At 41.3% G+C, this 18,277-nt stretch overlaps 1 protein-coding gene across 3 annotated transcripts in view; it reads right to left on the bottom strand.

Moving 5' to 3' along the window:
- The window catches only part of CDH20 (cadherin 20), a 155,585-nt gene that overhangs the window by 56,507 nt on the left and 80,801 nt on the right, over positions 1 to 18,277 (bottom strand). For all 3 annotated transcript variants that reach the window (XM_030189986.1, XM_030189987.1, XM_030189988.1), the window contains one exon: positions 10,952 to 11,139. In XM_030189986.1, coding sequence (XP_030045846.1) covers positions 10,952 to 11,139 — 188 coding nt within the window. The remainder of the gene's footprint in view (positions 1 to 10,951; positions 11,140 to 18,277) is intronic.

Below are 18,277 nucleotides of genomic sequence, written 5' to 3'. Positions count from 1 at the left end.
TCAGGGGTATGTGGGCAAACATGCCTGTCCCCTTTGAGATACTGCAGGCTAGAGACTCCCATAAGAAGTTAAGGTGCAGCAAAAGTCTAACTTTTACTGCACCTTAACAACTGTCCCTCTAGATGGAGAGAAACTGGATTTACGCAAGGGTGTATTGAGCCCAGAGTAACTACCCTGACCACAGGGGAGGTTGTGATACTCTCATGTATCAGGCAAGGCAAAGCAAGGCATTGAGGAGAAGGCAGGAAAGGCTGGCAGGACTCAAGGCAGGAATCAAGAAGGCAATACTGAAGTCAGGCAAGGCAAGGCATTGAGGGGATGGTGGGGTCCAGGGCTTCCTGCTGCCAGTCCATAATACAAGTTTCTTTGGCATGCTTGTACACATTTTTTCTCATGGGTTAGGCTTAGTGTCCTGACCTTCCAGGAGTGTCGGGGGAGGGGAACACGGGGAGGGAATGTGATAGATTGTGGGCGACCATGTAAAAAAATGTGAGTGACACTCCTGGAATGTAAGGGGGAACACTGGTTGACAACCAATTATTGATAGTTAAGAGCTTGCTAATTAATTAATTTGCATATACATCTCGGCAGCATGGCCAAATTTGGGTGCCACATATAGAACCTGGGGGCAAGTGTGTATCTCCAGAACACAGGCCTGAGTACTTAACACCAGCTCTATGGCTGGCATAAGTTCTCACACCTAAAAGGAGCGTGCCTGACGTGAGGGGGAGAGAGAGCAGGGCAGGCAATGTGGCGGCGGCGGCGCAGACCAGTGCTGGACAAAGTTTTCAGCTGGCAGGGGTTGGGGACCCCCGCCAGCCAACCAGGGGCCCAGAGCAAATTTGGGGGGGCCCAGGTCCCCATGGCCCCACCTAGCTACACCACTACCTAAATTAAAGTCATGTATTTTTACTGTTATACTAGCATTCTGTATAGGAAAATAGGTGGCTATGTTCCTTTATAATTTAGGCTCCTACCAGGTACCATCTGGGAGCCTATTTAGAGGTGCACAGTTACAGAACTACCTTCACATTTGTATGCTTAGGGGTTTCACTCTGAAATTCCTGTTCATTTATTCATTTCTCAATGTGCAATCAGTCAACAGTGAACAGACTACAAAAAAGCCTTAAATGTAACAGGGGAAAAAGCAATCATATTTTAGACTCATTTGACTGAATGCAGATAACAATTTATTCAATTGTAGTAGCATACATTTCACTGTTACAATAACAATTCAGTTGTCATGAAATTTCATATTTGTCTGTATTTGAAATAGTTTTGACACTGACACAATTACAAACTTTGCTCTATAAACATTTTTTTCCTTATACATGGAATAAGGAAAAGTTATTTTTCAATCAAGCCTTATGTTTCAGAGAACCTAATTATCTGAACTCTGGCCTTGTCAGAAAGATGGTTATTTAAGTAAATACTTCACAATGAATAGCTATTTTCTGACTGATTCTTTAAAGTAATACACTTCTTCTGTCTCATCTATTTTACAACCTTTGTAAACACATTTTGTTGCTTGCCTTGCTTCCCTTTATGTCATATAAATTGCCTTATTTTATATATCTCATTGCATACCTTATTAATCTCATTTATATGTATTGTCGCTGTGTCTTATTGATTATTTTGGCCAATATTCAAAGGCACTTATCTGGTTAGCAAGCTGCTGCTATTGAATGCTGGCCAGGGAAATATTCACTGGCACTAACCAGATAGTGTTACTGGATATTTCCTCTCACCTTCCTGGAACTATCTGGACAGTTCTGGGACAGTTCATGGGCAGAGCCAGAGGTTATCTAGTCAGCTGGCCTAACTTTATCCAATTTCCTATGCTATCTGGTTAGTGGTCTGAATATTACTTCTATCATTTGGGCTGCAAAAGCCCAAGGGAGCGGTACAGTTTAGGGGGTGAAGTACTTTTGTGCACGAAAGAGGAGCGGGACTTGGGAGTGATCGTATGTGATAATCTTAAGGTGGCCAAACAGGTAGAAAAGGTGACAGCGAAAGCTAGAAGGATGCTTGGGTGCATAGAGAGAGGAATGGCCAGTAGGAAAAAGGAGGTGATGATGATGTCCCTGTATAAGACTGGTGAGTTCTCATCTAGAATATTGTGTACAATTCTGGAGACCACACCTTCAAAAGATAGAAACAGGATGGAGTTGGTCCAGAGGGTGGCTACTAAAATGGTCAGTGGTCTTTGTCATAAAGCGATGGGCATCATTGATTATAAAGCATATGGGGAGAGAATTAAAGATCTCAATATGTATCCTTTGGAAGAAAGGCAGGAGAGGGGAGAAATGGTAGAGGCATTTAAAGACCTACACGCATAAATGCACAGGAGGCAAATCTCTTTCAACTGAAAAGAAGCTCTGGAATGAGGGGAATAGGATGAAGATGAAAGGGGATAGACTCAGAAGTAACCTGAGGAAATACTTCTTCATGGAAAGGGTGGTGAATTTGTGGAATGGCCTCCCAGTGGAAGTGGTGGAGACTAAAAGTGTGTCTCAATTCAAGAGAGTTTGGGACAAGTACATAGGATCTCTAAGGGAGTGATAGAGAATGTAGATGGCATGGATAGGCAGACTTGATAGGCCATATGGTCTTTATCTGCCTACATTTTTCTATGTTTCTATGTAACAGCACAGTACTTCCAGTCAGCGCTGAGGTGAATTTTAGTCATGGTGGCCGGTGCTTTAAAAACAGTGACTACCGCAGGACTAATATTGGTCCCTTAGGGAGCAATTCTGTAACTGGGTGCCACAATCTAGGCACCCACTTTACACGAGCTATGAGCCTGTTCTATATCAGCACTTAACGCATATAATTGCTGATCTAGAATACCTACATTTAGGTCTGTCCACTTAGGCTGGTCCTCTGGCTTGTGAAAGTGGGAACACATAAATGTTGCACTTATACATGTAACTCAAGTTATGCATGTAAATGTTAAATCTGCCAGTGCCCCTCTCCTGTTAATGTCCCCCTGCAATTATGCACTAATTCTGGGATTCTATCCTGCTTATATTCGAACGAGAAAAACGCCCAAGTTCCGACCTAAATCGGGAGATAGACGTTTATCTCACAAAAATGAACAACGCGTATAATCAAAAGCCGAACTTGGACGTTTTCAACTGCAATCCATCGCAGAAGCGTACAAAGTTGACGGGGGCGTGTCGGAGGCATGGTGAAGGCGGGACTGGGGCGTGGTTATCACCTGAACAGAGATGGGCGCCTTTCGCCGATAATGGAAAAAAGTATGCGTTTGTAGCTAGAATTTAGGGCACTTTTCCTGGACCCTGTTTTTTCACGAATAAGGCCCCAAAAAGTGCCCTAAATGACCAGATTACCCCCAGAGGGAATCAGGGATGACCTCCCCTGACTCCCCCAGTGGTCACTAACCCCCTCCCACCACAAAAAAAAATGATGTTTCACAACTTTTTATTTTCACCCTCAAATGTCATACCCACCTCCCTGGCAGCAGTATGCAGGTCCCTGGAGCAGTTGTTAGGGGGTGCAGTGGACTTCAGGCAGGTGGACCCAGGCCCATCCCCCCCTACCTGTTACAATTGTGCTGCTTAATGCTTAGTCGTCCAACCCCCCCAAACCCACTGTACCCACATGTAGGTGCCCCCCTTCACCCCTTAGGGCTATAGTAATGGTGTAGACCTGTGGGCAGTGGGTTTTGAGGGGGATTTGGGGGGCTCAACACACAAGGGAAGGGTGCTATGCACCTGGGAGCTCTTTTACCTTTTTTTTGTTTTTGTAAAAGTGCCCCCTAGGGTGCCCGGTTGGTGTCCTGGCATGTGAGGGGGACCAGTGCACTACGAATCCTGGCCCCTCCCACGAACAAATGCCTTGGATTTATTCGTTTTTGAGCCGGGCGCTTTCATTTGCCATTATCACTGAAAAGCAAAAATGTCCAGCTCACAAATTGTCGAATAAAACATGGACGTCTATTTTTTTCAAAAATACGGTTCGGTCCGCCCCTTCACGGACCCGTTCTCGGAGATAAACGTCCATGGAGATAGACGTTTTTGTTCGATTATGCCCCTCTTTATATATCGTGCAGAGTTTTCCACGTGGAAATGAAAGCATATTTCATAACAATGCGCATAAGCTAATTAGTTAACAATCAGCACTCATAATTGGATGTTAAAAATCAATTAGTAGCACTAATTAGCATTAATAAGAATGTATGTGCACTACTTGCTAAATGTATTCTGTAACATGGTGTGCGTAAATTGTAAGTCATGGGCCATGGGTGTGTAATGGGCGGGTCATGGGTGTATCTAAAATCTATGCGCATTGTTATAGAATACACCTGCTCCGCGTCTAATTTAGGCATCGGGATTTATACCAGGTTTTACTTGGTGTAATTGGCTGCGACTAAATTTAGTTGTGTGAACCAGTGTTCACCATGTTCTATAAACTGCATGGAAATTTAGCCTTATTCTATGCAGTATGCCTAAATTAAGGCGTACTGCATAAAATGGTTTTCTGAACATTGTCTGTTCTGTATGTTGCTTTAAATAGGTGAACTGCTCCACAATGCACCAGCTTTTACCTGTATTTGGGACAGGTGTTTCTGGGGCAGGGTTAGAGTGGAATGGCACCACCATTTCATCCATTTATAGAGCTGAAAACAATTGTGCACATATGCTCACTTTGAAAATTAGTTCAAAGTCCAGCTGTGCAAAAGATTTGAAAGTTGTTTCCCAAGGTATGCATATGCATCTGTACATGTAGACCTTGAAAAAAAATGTTCAAACCTTTCTCTGTCTTGCAGCTATTATAAGAACATAAGAATAGCCATACTGGGTCAGACCAATGGTCCATCTAGCCCAGTATCCTGTTTCCAACAGTGACCAATCCAGGTCACAAGTACCTGGCAGAAACACAATTAGTAGCATCATTCCATGCTATCAGTCCCAGGGCAAGTAGTGGCCTCCTCATGTCCATCTCAATAACAAACTATGGACTTTCCTCCAGGAACTTGTCCAAACCTTTTTAAAACTCAGATATGCTAACCACTGTTACCACATTCTACAGTAATGAGCTCCAGTGCTGAAGTATTATTTGAGTGGAAAAATATTTCCATGTAATTTCATGGGGTTATATGAAAATAAAATATGCATGTATATTTGAAAATTCAATACCCACATATACATCACTCTCCCTACCTAAATATGTCCTCAAGAAATGCCCACTATTTAGTCACTTAGCCTCAGGCAATTTTCAGATTCCTAAATGTAGCTGGCAACTTTTAAGTTAGAAGGCTAGATGGCTGTAACATTTGTCCTTTGTTTTGTATTTACACACTGGCTATATTAGTTCTTGCCAGGCACAGCAATTTCTTAGTCCAAATTACAAATATGGAGATAGCACGGTAGTCTTTCATGTATCTGATAGATTAAATTAAATCAAACATAGAGAGCAGTAAGATGAGTTTCATGTCAACATTTAGACATATGTGTGGGAAGTTATCAACATGGGCTACTGTTAAGATGTGTTATTTTACCACTAACTCGGGCTATTTCATCACAGGTCCCATTTTATGCAATGAGACCTAGTTACAATAAGTTGGCCAGTAATGTCAACATTTAGACATACGTGGGGGAAGTTATGAACGTGGGCTACCGTTAAGATGTGTTATTTTATCTTTAACCCCAGTTATTAGTGTCTAGGTCTCATTGCATAAAATGGGACCTGTGTTAAAATAGCACAAATTTGTGGTAAAATAACACATCTTAACGGCAGCCCACATTGATAACAATGCCCCTAAGTGGTACAATAATATCTTAATGGTAGCCCACATTGATAACTATGACCTAAGAGGAGACGTTATCAATGAGGGCTACTGTTAGGATGTGTTATTTTACCATAAATTTGTGCTATTTCAGCACAGGTCCCATTTTATGCAATGAGACCTAGACACTAATAACTGGGGTTAACAGTAAAATAACACATCTTAACGGTAGCCCACGCTCATAACTTCCCCCACATATGTCTAAATTTTGACATTAGTGGTCAAGTTATTGTAACTAGGTCTCATTGCATAAAATGGGACCTGTGATGAAATAGCTCAAGTTAGTGGTAAAATAACACATCTTAACAGTAGCCCACATTGATAACTGTGCCCCTAAGTCATTTACTTTGAATAATACTATATTGTAGCTGCCTTGGAACTCTCTTTCTCTCTCGCTCTCTCAGAACTATATGGATTCTCATTGGATTAAACTGCAGAAATTGTTAAGATCAGGATATCAATCATGAATTTCTAAAATTTAATCCGTGCTTGCCCTTACTAGTTCCTGTTTACTTTGGTAGGACACTGGTCTGGAAGTTATCAACATGGGCACTTTGCACAAAATGGAAACTCTACTAAAATAGAGGGGCATAATTGAACGGCGCCGGCCATCTCCATGGCCGGTCATCTCCGGGTCCGGCTCCACAAGTGGGCGGAGCCAACTGTATTTTGGAAAAAAATGGCCGGCCATCTTTTTTTTCGATAATACGGTTGGGGCCGGCCAAATGTCAGAGATGGCCGGGTTTGAGATAACCGGCATCGTTTTTTTCCCATAATGGAAACTGAAGCTGGCGATCTCGAATCTGGCCAAATCCAAGGCATTTGGTCATGGGAGGGGCCAGGATTCATAGTGCACTGGTCCTCCTCATATGCCAGGACACCAACCGGACACCCTAGGGGGCACTTCTAAAAAGTAAAAAAATAAAATAAAATAGCTCCCAAGTGCATAGCTCCCTTCCCTTGGGTGCTGAGCCCCCAAACCCCACTCCCCACAACTATACACCACTACCATAGCCCTAAGGGATCAAGGGGGGGCACCTAGATGTGGGTACAGTGGGTTTCAGGTGGGTTTTGGAGGGCTCCCATTTTCCACCACAAATGTAACAGGTAGGGGTGGGATGGGCCTCGGTCCGCCTGCCTGATGTCCACTGCACCCACTAAAACTGCTCCAGGGACCTGCACACTGCTGCGATGGACCTGAGTATGACATTTGAGGCTGGCATAGAGGCTGGCAAAAAAAGTTTTTAAAGTTGTTTTTTTGAGGGTGGGAGGGGGTTAGTGACCACTGGGGGAGTCAGGGGAGGTGATTCCCGATTCCCTCCGGTGGTCACCTGGTCAATTCGGGCACTTTTTTGGAACTTGGACCTGAAAAAAAGGGACCAAATAAAGCGGACCAAATTCTCGTCAAGGCCTGCTTTCTTTTTTCCATTATTAGGCGAAGTCGGCCATCTCAATGCATGCCCCCGTCCCGCCTCCATCCTGCCTTCGCTACCGTGCCGACCCGCCCCCTTGAACTTTCACTGGCCCCGCGACGGAATGCAGTTGAAGCTGGCCAAAATCGGCTTTCGATTATGCCAATTTGACCGGATTCAGGAGATCACTGGCCATCTCCCGATTTGTGTCGGAAGATGGCAGGCGATCTCTTTCGAAAATAAGCTGGATAGCCTGTTAGTGGTAAAATAACACAAATTTACAGTAGCCCATGTTGTTAATTATACCCCTAAAAGGTACTACCATGTTATTTACACTAATATGCAATAAAACTGTTACATATGCAATAGGAACTATGTATTAATAATGCAAGTTAACAGTGTTAGCTCAATTTAGAAAATATAGCTCTAGTGTCTTTGTAGAAGAAAACTGAGCAGATAGCCGAGCACTGCTTTCAATCCTGTAAGCAGACTATAGACTTGAAATTTTGGGTGTCACTGTGAAAACTTTGGGGGTAATATTCAGCCCACAGTGGTAAGTGGCTTCTAAGTCGCTCATAGCCGCAGGCTGAACCTACCCTGGATATTCAATGCTGGGACATGTGCAGGTCCTGGCTTGAATATCTGGGTATGTGAACTGATCCAGAAGTTAACTGGGAACCAGCCAATAGTCAGACTACTGTCCATTTAATTTGGTGCATAAAGTCAGGGCAGCCTTTTTGCTTTCCTAACTTTGGGGTCCTTTTACTAAGCTGTGGGAAAAAGGGGTAGAACGAGAGGACATGAAATGAGATTGAAGGGGGGCAGACTCAAAGAAGATGTCAGGAAGTATTTTTTCACGGAGAGGGTGGTGGATGCTTGGAATGCCCTCCCGTGGGAGGTGGTGGAGATGAAAATGGTAACGGAATTCAAACATGCGTGGGATGTGCATAAAGGAATCCTGTGCAGTAGGAATGGATCCTCAGAAGCTTAGCCAAAATTGGGTGAAGGAGAAGGTGGGGGAAGAGAGGTTGGTAGTTGGGAGGTGAGGATAGTGGAGGGCAGACTTATACGGTCTGTGCCAGAGCCGGAGATGGGAGGCGGGACTGGTGGTTGGGAGGCGGGAAATACTGCTGGGCAGACTTGTACGGTCTGTGCCCTGAAAAAGGCAGGTACAAATCAAGGTAAGGTATACACATATGAGTTTATCTTGTTGGGCAGACTGGATGGACCATGCAGGTCTTTTTCTGCCGTCATCTACTATGTTACTATGTAGTAGCAGCGGGGGCTGTTTTTCCCATGCGCCAGGGCCCTTTTTACCGCAGTGGGAAAAAAGCCTCTAAAAATGGGCAGGGGGGGAGCACTTACAGCCTCCCACTGAAGTTATGGTAAGGGATCCCGTGGTAACCCAGTAGTAGCTGGGCAGGGCTTGGCAATGTCAGATTACTGCCAGGTTAGCGTCGTGCTATAAAATAAAACATTTTTTCCGGTGTGCTGGAAATGGCGTGCACTCAAGGCGGAACTACCAGAGGCAGCTGTGTTGGGTCAGCAATAGTTCTGTGTTAGTGAGCATTAGGCTTACTGATTCTTTGTAAAAGGGCCTCTTTATGTGCTTACTTAGCTGGTTTGGGGAGGAATTCTATGTATGTCACCATAAAAATATCAATGCAGAAAAAAAATGAGCTTATCGCTATTCTATAAACCTCGCCTTTTTGATGCAGTTTATAGAATATGCGTAGCACCATCCCTGTGACTACAATTTAGGTGCTGCCATTTACGCAACTAAAACCTGGTGTAAATACCCATGCCTAACTCAGGCGCGGATCGGGCATATTCTACAACAGTACTTAGATTGTGAGCCCTCCTGGGACAGAGAAATATCCAGAGTTCCTGAATGTAACTCACCTTGAGCTACTACTGAAAAAGGTGTGAGCAAAATCTAAATAAAAATAAATAAACCCGTCCATGCCCCTCCCATGGTCACGCCCATTTAGAGATCTAGGCATTAGAATATATGCGCACCACTTTACAGAATACGCTTGGAAAGTTGTGCTTGTAAATTCTAATTAGTGCCAATTAGTGCCGAGAATTGCTTACTGGCCAATTATTGGTGCCAATTGGCTGATTAATCAATTAAGTTGGGCGCACAACTGTAGTCGCCATATATAGAACTCCCCACTTAGCAGACCAAATTTTGCCACTAACTAGCTAACGCTCCATTCAAACTCTGCCCTCAGACCCCCCCCCCCCCATCCTAGCCGGATATGGAATGGCTGGTTAGCAGAGATATTCAGTGGCAATCTATGGTTAAGTGTCATTGAATATAGCGGCCGATCGGCTTAGCAGGATTTAACCGGGCAGGAGCCTATCCATCCAGGTTAACCCCCTTCGAAGATCTACCACTTTATTTTTTAAATCTTAATTAATACCACAAATGGATGTCTCAATTGTTCTTTGTTAGCATAGGCTGGTAGAAAGGAAGTTTTCATATTCATAAAATGTAATGGGGTATGTTTTAGGCAGATCACTCAGTTCACTTGTGCATGTTAGACTGTTGAAAGCAAGGGTAATTTCACTGATACTGTGTTTAAGACAGCATCTTCCAGCTTAATTAGCATTTATGAATCGTCAAGTACCAATTAAAATACTGTATGGCTTTTATTGGTTTATAAATAATCTAAGACTTAACTCTATTATTGTTTATAGGACACTAAAGTGCAAAATGTGTGCTTTGCAAAGGCAAATATTGATCAAATAATTCAGATTGTAGGGCAATTACATTACAGCGGTTCTTTAAAGAGATAAATGGCATGCTGCAATATTTCTTTGGGAACATATTTATGATGTCTTATAATTATATTGAGCCTTCTGTATGATCTGCAAACAACATTATAGGATTGTACCACATAGTTTTCTGTCTGAATAGCAAATGTTATTCACAAGATGTTTTTAACACAAGTTTACTGCATGAACAAAATACTAAGGGCCCGATATTCAGCTGATGATGGGCAGCGCTTTTGCTGTCCACCACTGGCCTTAAACCCGGTTATTCAATGCTGGGCCATTTCCAGTAACCTATGGAAATTTGTAAGTCTAAGGGTCCCTTTTACTAAGCCACGTAAGTGTCTACGCGTGCCCAACGCGCACCAAAATGAACTTACCGCCCGACTACCGTGTGGCTCTTGTGGTAATTTTCATTTTTGGTGTGCGTCCGCTATGCACGCCTGAAAAATATTTTTATTTTCTGCTGTGCGTAGTGGACGCATGCCAAGTGGCATCTGAAGCGCTTTGGTCGTTACTGCGCAGATTCCTTACCACTAGGTCTATGGCTGGCGGTAAGGTCAGACACCCAAAATGGATGCGCGGAAATTTTGATTTTGCCGCGTGTCCATTTTCGGGGGGGGGGGGGGGGGGGGAGACATACGCCTACACTACCGCATGCCACTTTTTACCTTGGCTTAGTAAATGGACTCCTAAGTTCTTTGAAAATGAGCCCCTTTGTCAGTTAGTGGCTAGCAGCTAACTGTGGCTATTTAGCGGGAGATAACCAGTTATCTCCCCCTGAATATCCACAGTTAGGCACTGAAATGCTATTTAACTGGTCAGCGGCTGTGTCTGGCCAGTCAAATAGCTTTGAATATTAGGGAGTAAGATGCTATCTCCAGCCTTTGCACAGTTCTAAATATTCAGCATTTGTAAGTGAGAATTATAAGAGGGAAAACCACGATACCTTTCTAACTGTGATGATACCAGCTTGGTATTTAGTATCAGTTGCTATGTCAAAGACATCCAGTCCATCTCCATCAACGAGGCTGTATTTCATCTCAGCACTTATCCCTTCATCCAAGTCCTTGGCAAGAACTCTTCCCACAGTAGAGCTGACTGGAGCTGATTCCAATATGCTCATCTGATAATGCTCTAACAGAATAAGGTGGTAAAGAGAGAAATATGACTTAGAACATCAGCACTGGAAGAACTAACATAGGATGGCTTTATGCACTCAAGGGAAGGAGGGCACATCAGATTTTTTTTAATAAGCTTAAGGTAGTCACTTTAGAAGTCCAATATGCCTTTTGGATGTGCATATTCCAGCATTTAGATGTGATATTGTATATACTTCTAAATCCTGACTTTAGAAAGCTGAGATATACGCATCCAAAACTTGAATGCATGCATTTGGAAAGGGTTCACGGTCTGGGTCTATTTTGGATGAGACTAGGATGGGCTGAAAAAGTACACATGCATTCTCTATTTCAGACAGGGAATGCTCGTTTATTTCTGCTGACATCAAGTTGGGATTTATGGCTGCTCCTGGGGATGTCTAGGTTAGTGAAGGTTGCTCATGATGTGCCGTGCTCCACTGGAGGAATTAGGGGTGGTCACCCCCTAATCCGCCAGTACTTTTTGTCCCTCCTGAAAGCGATATTGGCAAAGGATATTGGGTTGTGTGACAGCTTTGCAAAACAAACATATTTGCTTTTAAATGGCTGACACACATGGGTCGCTTTACTCATACTACCCCTCTCCTCAAGTCACTTCACTGACTCCCTATCCGTTTTCGCATCCTGTTCAAATTTCTACTAACCTATAAATGTACTCACTCTGCTGCTCCCCAGTATCCTTCCACACTCGTCCTTCCCTACACCCCTTCCTGTGCACTCCGCTCCATGGATAAATCCTTCTTATCTGTTCCCTTCTCCACTACTGCCAACTCCAGACTTTGCACCTTCTGTCTCGCTGCACCCTACGCCTGGAATAAACTTCCTGAGCCCATACGTCTTGCCCCATCCTTGGCCACCTTTAAATCTAGACTGAAAGCCCACCTCTTTAACATTGCTTTTGACTTGTAACCACTTGTAACCACTCGCCTCCACCTACCCTCCTCTCTTCCTTCCTGTACACATTAATTGATTTGATTTGCTTACTTTATTTTTTGTCTATTAGATTGTAAGCTCTTTGAGCAGGGACTGTCTTTCTTCTATGTTTGTGCAGCACTGCGTACGCCTTGTAGCGCTATAGAAATGTTAAATAGTAGTAGTAGTAGTAGTACTATGTTGTCTCCATTGATACTTTAGCATTGATGCTTCTAAAATGGATGATCCTACCACACATGACCAGTGCATACATGTTCATTCCTGGACATATTTTAGACCAGACTCTACATCAGCAGATCCTATTCTAAAATACCAGTGGAACTTGACTTGCCCCTTTTTGGGTTTCTGCAAGGTACTTGTGACCTGGATTGACCACTGTTGGGAAACAGGGTACTGGGCTGGATGGACAATTGGTCTGACCTAGTATTGCTTTTCTTATGTTAAGTTCTTATGGGTGTCTCAATTCTGATTTGTATGATCTTTTTTTAAAATCCACCTCTAGATGTAGTACTAGTTAGAAAGTCAAATCTAATTTTGTGCTTAGCTTGAAAAAAAATGTACCAGTTGTGCCAGCAGTGGCCTGTGGGGAATACGGACACCATATGTAAAAAGTCATTGAAGGGCCTCATTTGCATAAGTCAATAGGGGCTGAAAAGGAGCCATGTGCAAAAAACACAGTTGCTCAATGGATGGGTTAGCCCTGCTGCTCTTCAAAGCAAATTGCTGCCAATGGCATCTCAAAAGCAGAATGAGCATGGTCAGAGTAGATGGTTTATTCCAACAGTAGATTGCAGAAATTAACACAAAATGCCTCTCTGTAATGATAAACTTAGCACAATTATTTGGGATACTCTACCCACATTGAGCCTGCAAATAGGTGGGAAAATGTGGGATACAAATGTAACAAATAAATAAATATTGATTATTGTTATTGTTTTCTGACTGGACAATGAGCTCATTGTGAGGTTGCATTGCTTGAAGTGTTAATGCTGTTATATGCTGGACTGACAGAGGTTGCTAGTGGCATCACTCCTTGTTATTCTTGCTATTATGTTGTGTTTGTAATCAGGTTTGGTAGAATTACCAGTACTATCTGGTTTTTATAGTACCTTGATATATAAAAGGCTTCCAAAATGTACCAAAACGTTTTCTTCATTTATTAAAGAATTGGATTGATCAATGTTTATAAACAAGATTTTTTTCTGCCCAAGTATGGAGGTATAAATCTTATACCAATAGTGAAATATCCTAAAGAAGTAATACAGGAGGTTAAGAATTATAGACCTGTTGCTTCAATTCCATTGTCGGTAAATTTAGTAGAAGGGATTGTAACAAAGCAATTGGTGACTTATTTAGATGTTTGATATATTGCACCATTTTCAGTCAGGTTTCCATAAAATACACAGTACTAATAGCCACTTTATTGGCAGAGGGCCGTTCAATATTGGGAAAAAGCTAAGGGTAGTGTATTACTACAGTTTGATTTACCTTACACATTTGATTTACTTGATTACAGCCTTATTACAGCTCAGTTGGTACAGAAGGTAAAGTATTACTCTGACTAAGGAGCTTTTTATCTCTAAGATCATATAGAGTGAAATTTTGGAATGAATTTTCCACAGTTTGGGTCCCTCATTGTGGAATCCTATACCGTTCTCCACTATCCCCAACAATATTTATTTGTTGCATTTGTACCCCACATTTTCCCACCTATTTTCAGGCTCAATGTGGCTTACATAGTACCGTCAGAGGCGTTTGCCCAGTCGGTAGATAACAAGTACAAAGTTGTATAGTGATCGTATGAGGTATAAGTGGAGGGTCGGAATGGATGAAGATTGCGTGTTGTCCTGTTCGATCATAGTCATGCTGTGTTGGTAGGTGAAGAGGATTACGTGGGGTCGTTGGGGTAGGCCTTTTTGAAGAGGTTGGTTTTTAGTGATTTCCTGAAGTTCAAGTGGTCGTGGATTGTTTTCACAGCTTTTGGGAGCCCATTCCATAGTTGTGCGCTTATGTAGGAGAAGCCGGCTGCTATATATTTAATATACTGGTCAGTTTATTGGCCCATGAGTTATCTGCAGCTGGTTATCATACATTTATATATGTAGATGATATAACCATCTTAATATCAGTCCTTAAAACAAACGATGAGACATTAAGTAGAACTGTATAAATGTATAAATTTATTGGATCAGTGGATAGGGGCACATTGTTTAAAACTGAATATAGAAAAAACGAAGTTTCTCTTATTGGTTCAACAAAATGAAATTTGGAATGATGCTCTTCTTCATAATAGTGACTCTAGTTTTAAATTTGAACCACATTTATTGGGGGTTTACCTCACTGCCTTCTTGTCACCTGAAATTCAAATTAATTTTCTGGTACAAAACCATTTTTCTTCTAAAAAAAAAAGTTATGTAGGGTTAAACCTTTATTAGATCAATCTATTTTTCAGTTAGTGGGTCAAAGCCTTACTATCCCAACTTGATTACTGCAATCTTTTAAATGTAGGATGTCAAGAGGCAATTTCTTAGAAAAATGATGCTGCATGACTGATTTATGGTACATGGAAATATAGAGCTACCCCACTGTTGAAGTCCCTTCATGGGTTACCAATTCCAGCTCGAATACAGTTTAAAATGTATACAATTGTATACAACATTTGAATGGAAATCTTCCTTCCTATATGGTGGATATTATTCATCTCCCTACTAGAAGGTTGAGTATGACCTTGCGAGATGGTAGCATTTTACACTATCCTCAACCAACTCTATATCGGTCTAACAGAAACTATAATATGACAATATCATATCAAACTGCCCGGATTTGGAACGCTATACATCCAGATATTAGGGAGATTAGATCTTATCCTCATTTTAGGAAATATCTGAAAGCACATTTGTTTTATGAATATTTACTAATAGAAAATTAATTAATTTGTCTTAATTAATCAACATATAATTCCTAATGTTTGATTAGTTAAATTGTTTTGCAATCCATAAGCCTGTTTTGCAATGTAATGTAATTGCCAAAATTTACTCCTGCTCCTTGGACTTTCCAGGGCTTGGCAAACTGTGTACATAACCCTGAAATTCATTCATTCATTTCTTTTGATGTACCACTATGTGGATTACAATTATACATTCATAAGAATTAAATAATAAAAAAATCAGAAAACTAAACAATGCAAAACATTCTAGACAAATAAATGATCCACAATATAAATAAAAGCACCTGCCACTGCTAGTAAATAGGGGTTATATGATAAAAGAGATTGACTAATTGAAAACTGATCTAAACACGTAAGACTCTTATGGAATAGGACTAAATCATGTTCAAATACTATCTTTTGAAAGTTCATGTTCTGTCCTCCTTAGCCCATTAATCATTTGCACTGCTGTGTTCTGAGCTAACTGCAAGAGTTTGGTGGTCCAATCTGGCAAAACACAGATACAAGATATTACAGTAATGGAGATGTGGTAGAACTAAGGATCTAAAAATTATGTAATCACCAGACAATGTGGAGTGAAAGTCTTTGGTATCTGGAGTCAAAAAGAACATCTGGAATTCAAGATCACATTTAGATAGTGCAACTTGTCTTGAAAGGGTACTCCCACCTCATCAAGGACCACCAAAGCTGGAGAATATTCAGGCATATAGAAGTGCACTATCATGCTTACTGTCTTCTTGTATAAGTGTTGAATGAAAAGTAATGCCTCCATCTCCATAATGAAGATATTGTAGTGAATAAAACATAAAAATAATGCTTCAAACTTGCTATTTTTAAAAAAATACATTTACTTTTTTTTACATAGTTTCCACCATTCACCACACATTTTTGCCATTCTTGCCTCTTCATTTGAGTTGAACAGATGTCCCCAAAGGTATTCCTTCAATTTTGGAAAAAGATGGAAATCACATGGCACTAAGTCTGGGCTGTATGGCAGATGAGGTAAGATTGTGAGACCCATCTTCGCAATTTGTGGTGCTTCATGCTGTGCGAGGTTAGGCCAAACTTCATAACATTTGCAACTAAGATTAAGGAGCAATGTTGTTGAGACCTCTATGTCGCTGGGTTCCCTGATGAAGATAATCGAAACGGGACCGTAGGAATCAGCGCAGTATTGGAGATCAACATGGCAAGATAAGTGCAGTTGATTGATTCGTGTTTTTTTTGAAAATATGGATTGTTTGAAGTGAAAATCAAAAAACTTCACAAGAGGATTTAGGGAATAGTACTCACATTGTGAACATTTAAAAAATTTCTTTAAAAAATACATTTTGGTTTTGAGGGTTTTTTAGTCTATGATGACTTTTTCTACGTGCAATCAAACAAACATGATTTATTGCCGTAGCAGTTGAGACTTTTCCCTCGTACATGCATAAGTGCTGCTAAGTTGGGAAGTGAGTCATGCTGTGCGAGGCCTAATGTTGTCAAGTTGCAACAAAATTTCCTTCTCATGCTTCTGAACTCTTCTCACTTGTTCTTTCAAAGTTTTCCATGGTTGCAATATAACGCTTTGATTGATCCTCGGATTGTCATTTTCGAGTTTGTCAACCTTTGTTTCAGACTTGTCTGCTTCTATTACAGGTCATTCATTTCATTTTTAATTTTGCCAGGTACTTGTGACTTGGATTGGCCACTGTTGGAAACAGAATAATGGACTCGATGGACCTTCATTCTGTCCCAATATAACAATACTTATGTTCTTATGTTAAATTAGCTCTTTACATTTTTTAGTCCAGTGTTACTTACATCAGCACAGTCATCACCATAAATAATGTGCATGTGGCAGTGATTTTCAATTGGAGGAATTCTTTCAACAGTCAGAAGTTCTATCATGGCACATTACTTAAATCGCACTGATGAGTGTTCACTGCATGCTTTCGTTTCACAAGCAGTAGCAAAACAACCTCTTCACACAGACACTTCTCACCAACTGAGGTAAAGGAAGAGATTTCAAATAACGAGACCATGTGTAGTGTGTAAATGCTGCCATCTGTTTATGAGTTATGGAAGTGAAGACAGTACTTTTCATTTAACCCTGTAATTAAGAATCAACCCATTGCAAACTAAGAAGCAATCTGATCAAAGTACAGAAGTATTTTTATTTATTATTATTATTTATTGCATTTGTATCCCACATTTTCCCACCTATTTGCAGGCTCAATGTGGCTTACAGAGTTTTATTAACATTGTCGTTCCAGGACATCAGATACAGTTAGTATTGTGCAGAGACTAAGTAGGAAAGAGAGAAGAAGGAAGGGAGTGATTAGGGTAGTTAAAGAAAGTGGGCTTTCATAACTGAGTAGGTTGGTGAGGTGGATTAATGAGGTTATCGATTCTCATTGTAGGCTTTGTTGAAGAGGTATGTCTTCAGAGATTTGCGAAAGATGGTTATTTCGTTGATTGTTTTCAGGTCTGTAGGTAGTGCATTCCATAACTGCATGCTCATGTAAGAGAAGGTAGTGGCATGCATCAGCTTGTATTTTAGTCCTTTACAGCTGGGGAAGTGCAGGTTGAGAAATTTGTGGGATGATCTTGTGGCGTTTCTGGGGGGTAGGTCCACGAGGTTTAGCATGTATATTGGGGCGTCTGCGTGAATGATTTTGTGTACAATCGTGCAGATCTTGAATGCAATTCTTTCCTTAAGTGGGAGCCAGTGAGTTTCTCTCTTAAGGGTTTTGCACTTTCATATTTGGTCTTTCCAAATATGAGTCTGGCTGCAGTATTTTGGGCAGTTTGGAGTTTTTTGATAGTCTGTTCTTTACATCCAGCATACAGTGCATTGCAGTGTCCCATGGTTTTCTTGCAATGTAAAAGGATCAAATAGCAAAATGTCATTTGTGAACAAACAAAACTGAATTCATGGCAAGTGCAATTTATGGCATAGAGGCATGAAATAGATATTATGTAAAGTTGCTAATAGTGCAGATCCCCTTTCGCCACTTCATACCAATTCAATACATCATCTCTGACACGAACTTGCTGAATTCACCCTATCAGAAATGCTCAAAACCACAGAAAACAGAGGATAGGCTTAAATGGACATGTTTCTCAATGGAGGAAGGTGAATAATGGAGTGCCGCAAGGGTATGTACTGGGACTGGTGCTATTTAACATATGTATAAATGATCTGGAAATCGACGAGCGAGGTGATTAAATTTGCAGATGACACAAAACT

Source organism: Microcaecilia unicolor, chromosome 1 (genome assembly GCF_901765095.1).
Source record: "Microcaecilia unicolor chromosome 1, aMicUni1.1, whole genome shotgun sequence".
Taxonomy (NCBI): Eukaryota; Metazoa; Chordata; class Amphibia; order Gymnophiona; family Siphonopidae; genus Microcaecilia; species Microcaecilia unicolor.
Note: the sequence above shows the minus strand (reverse complement) of the source record. Positions and strands in the feature narration are given on the sequence as shown.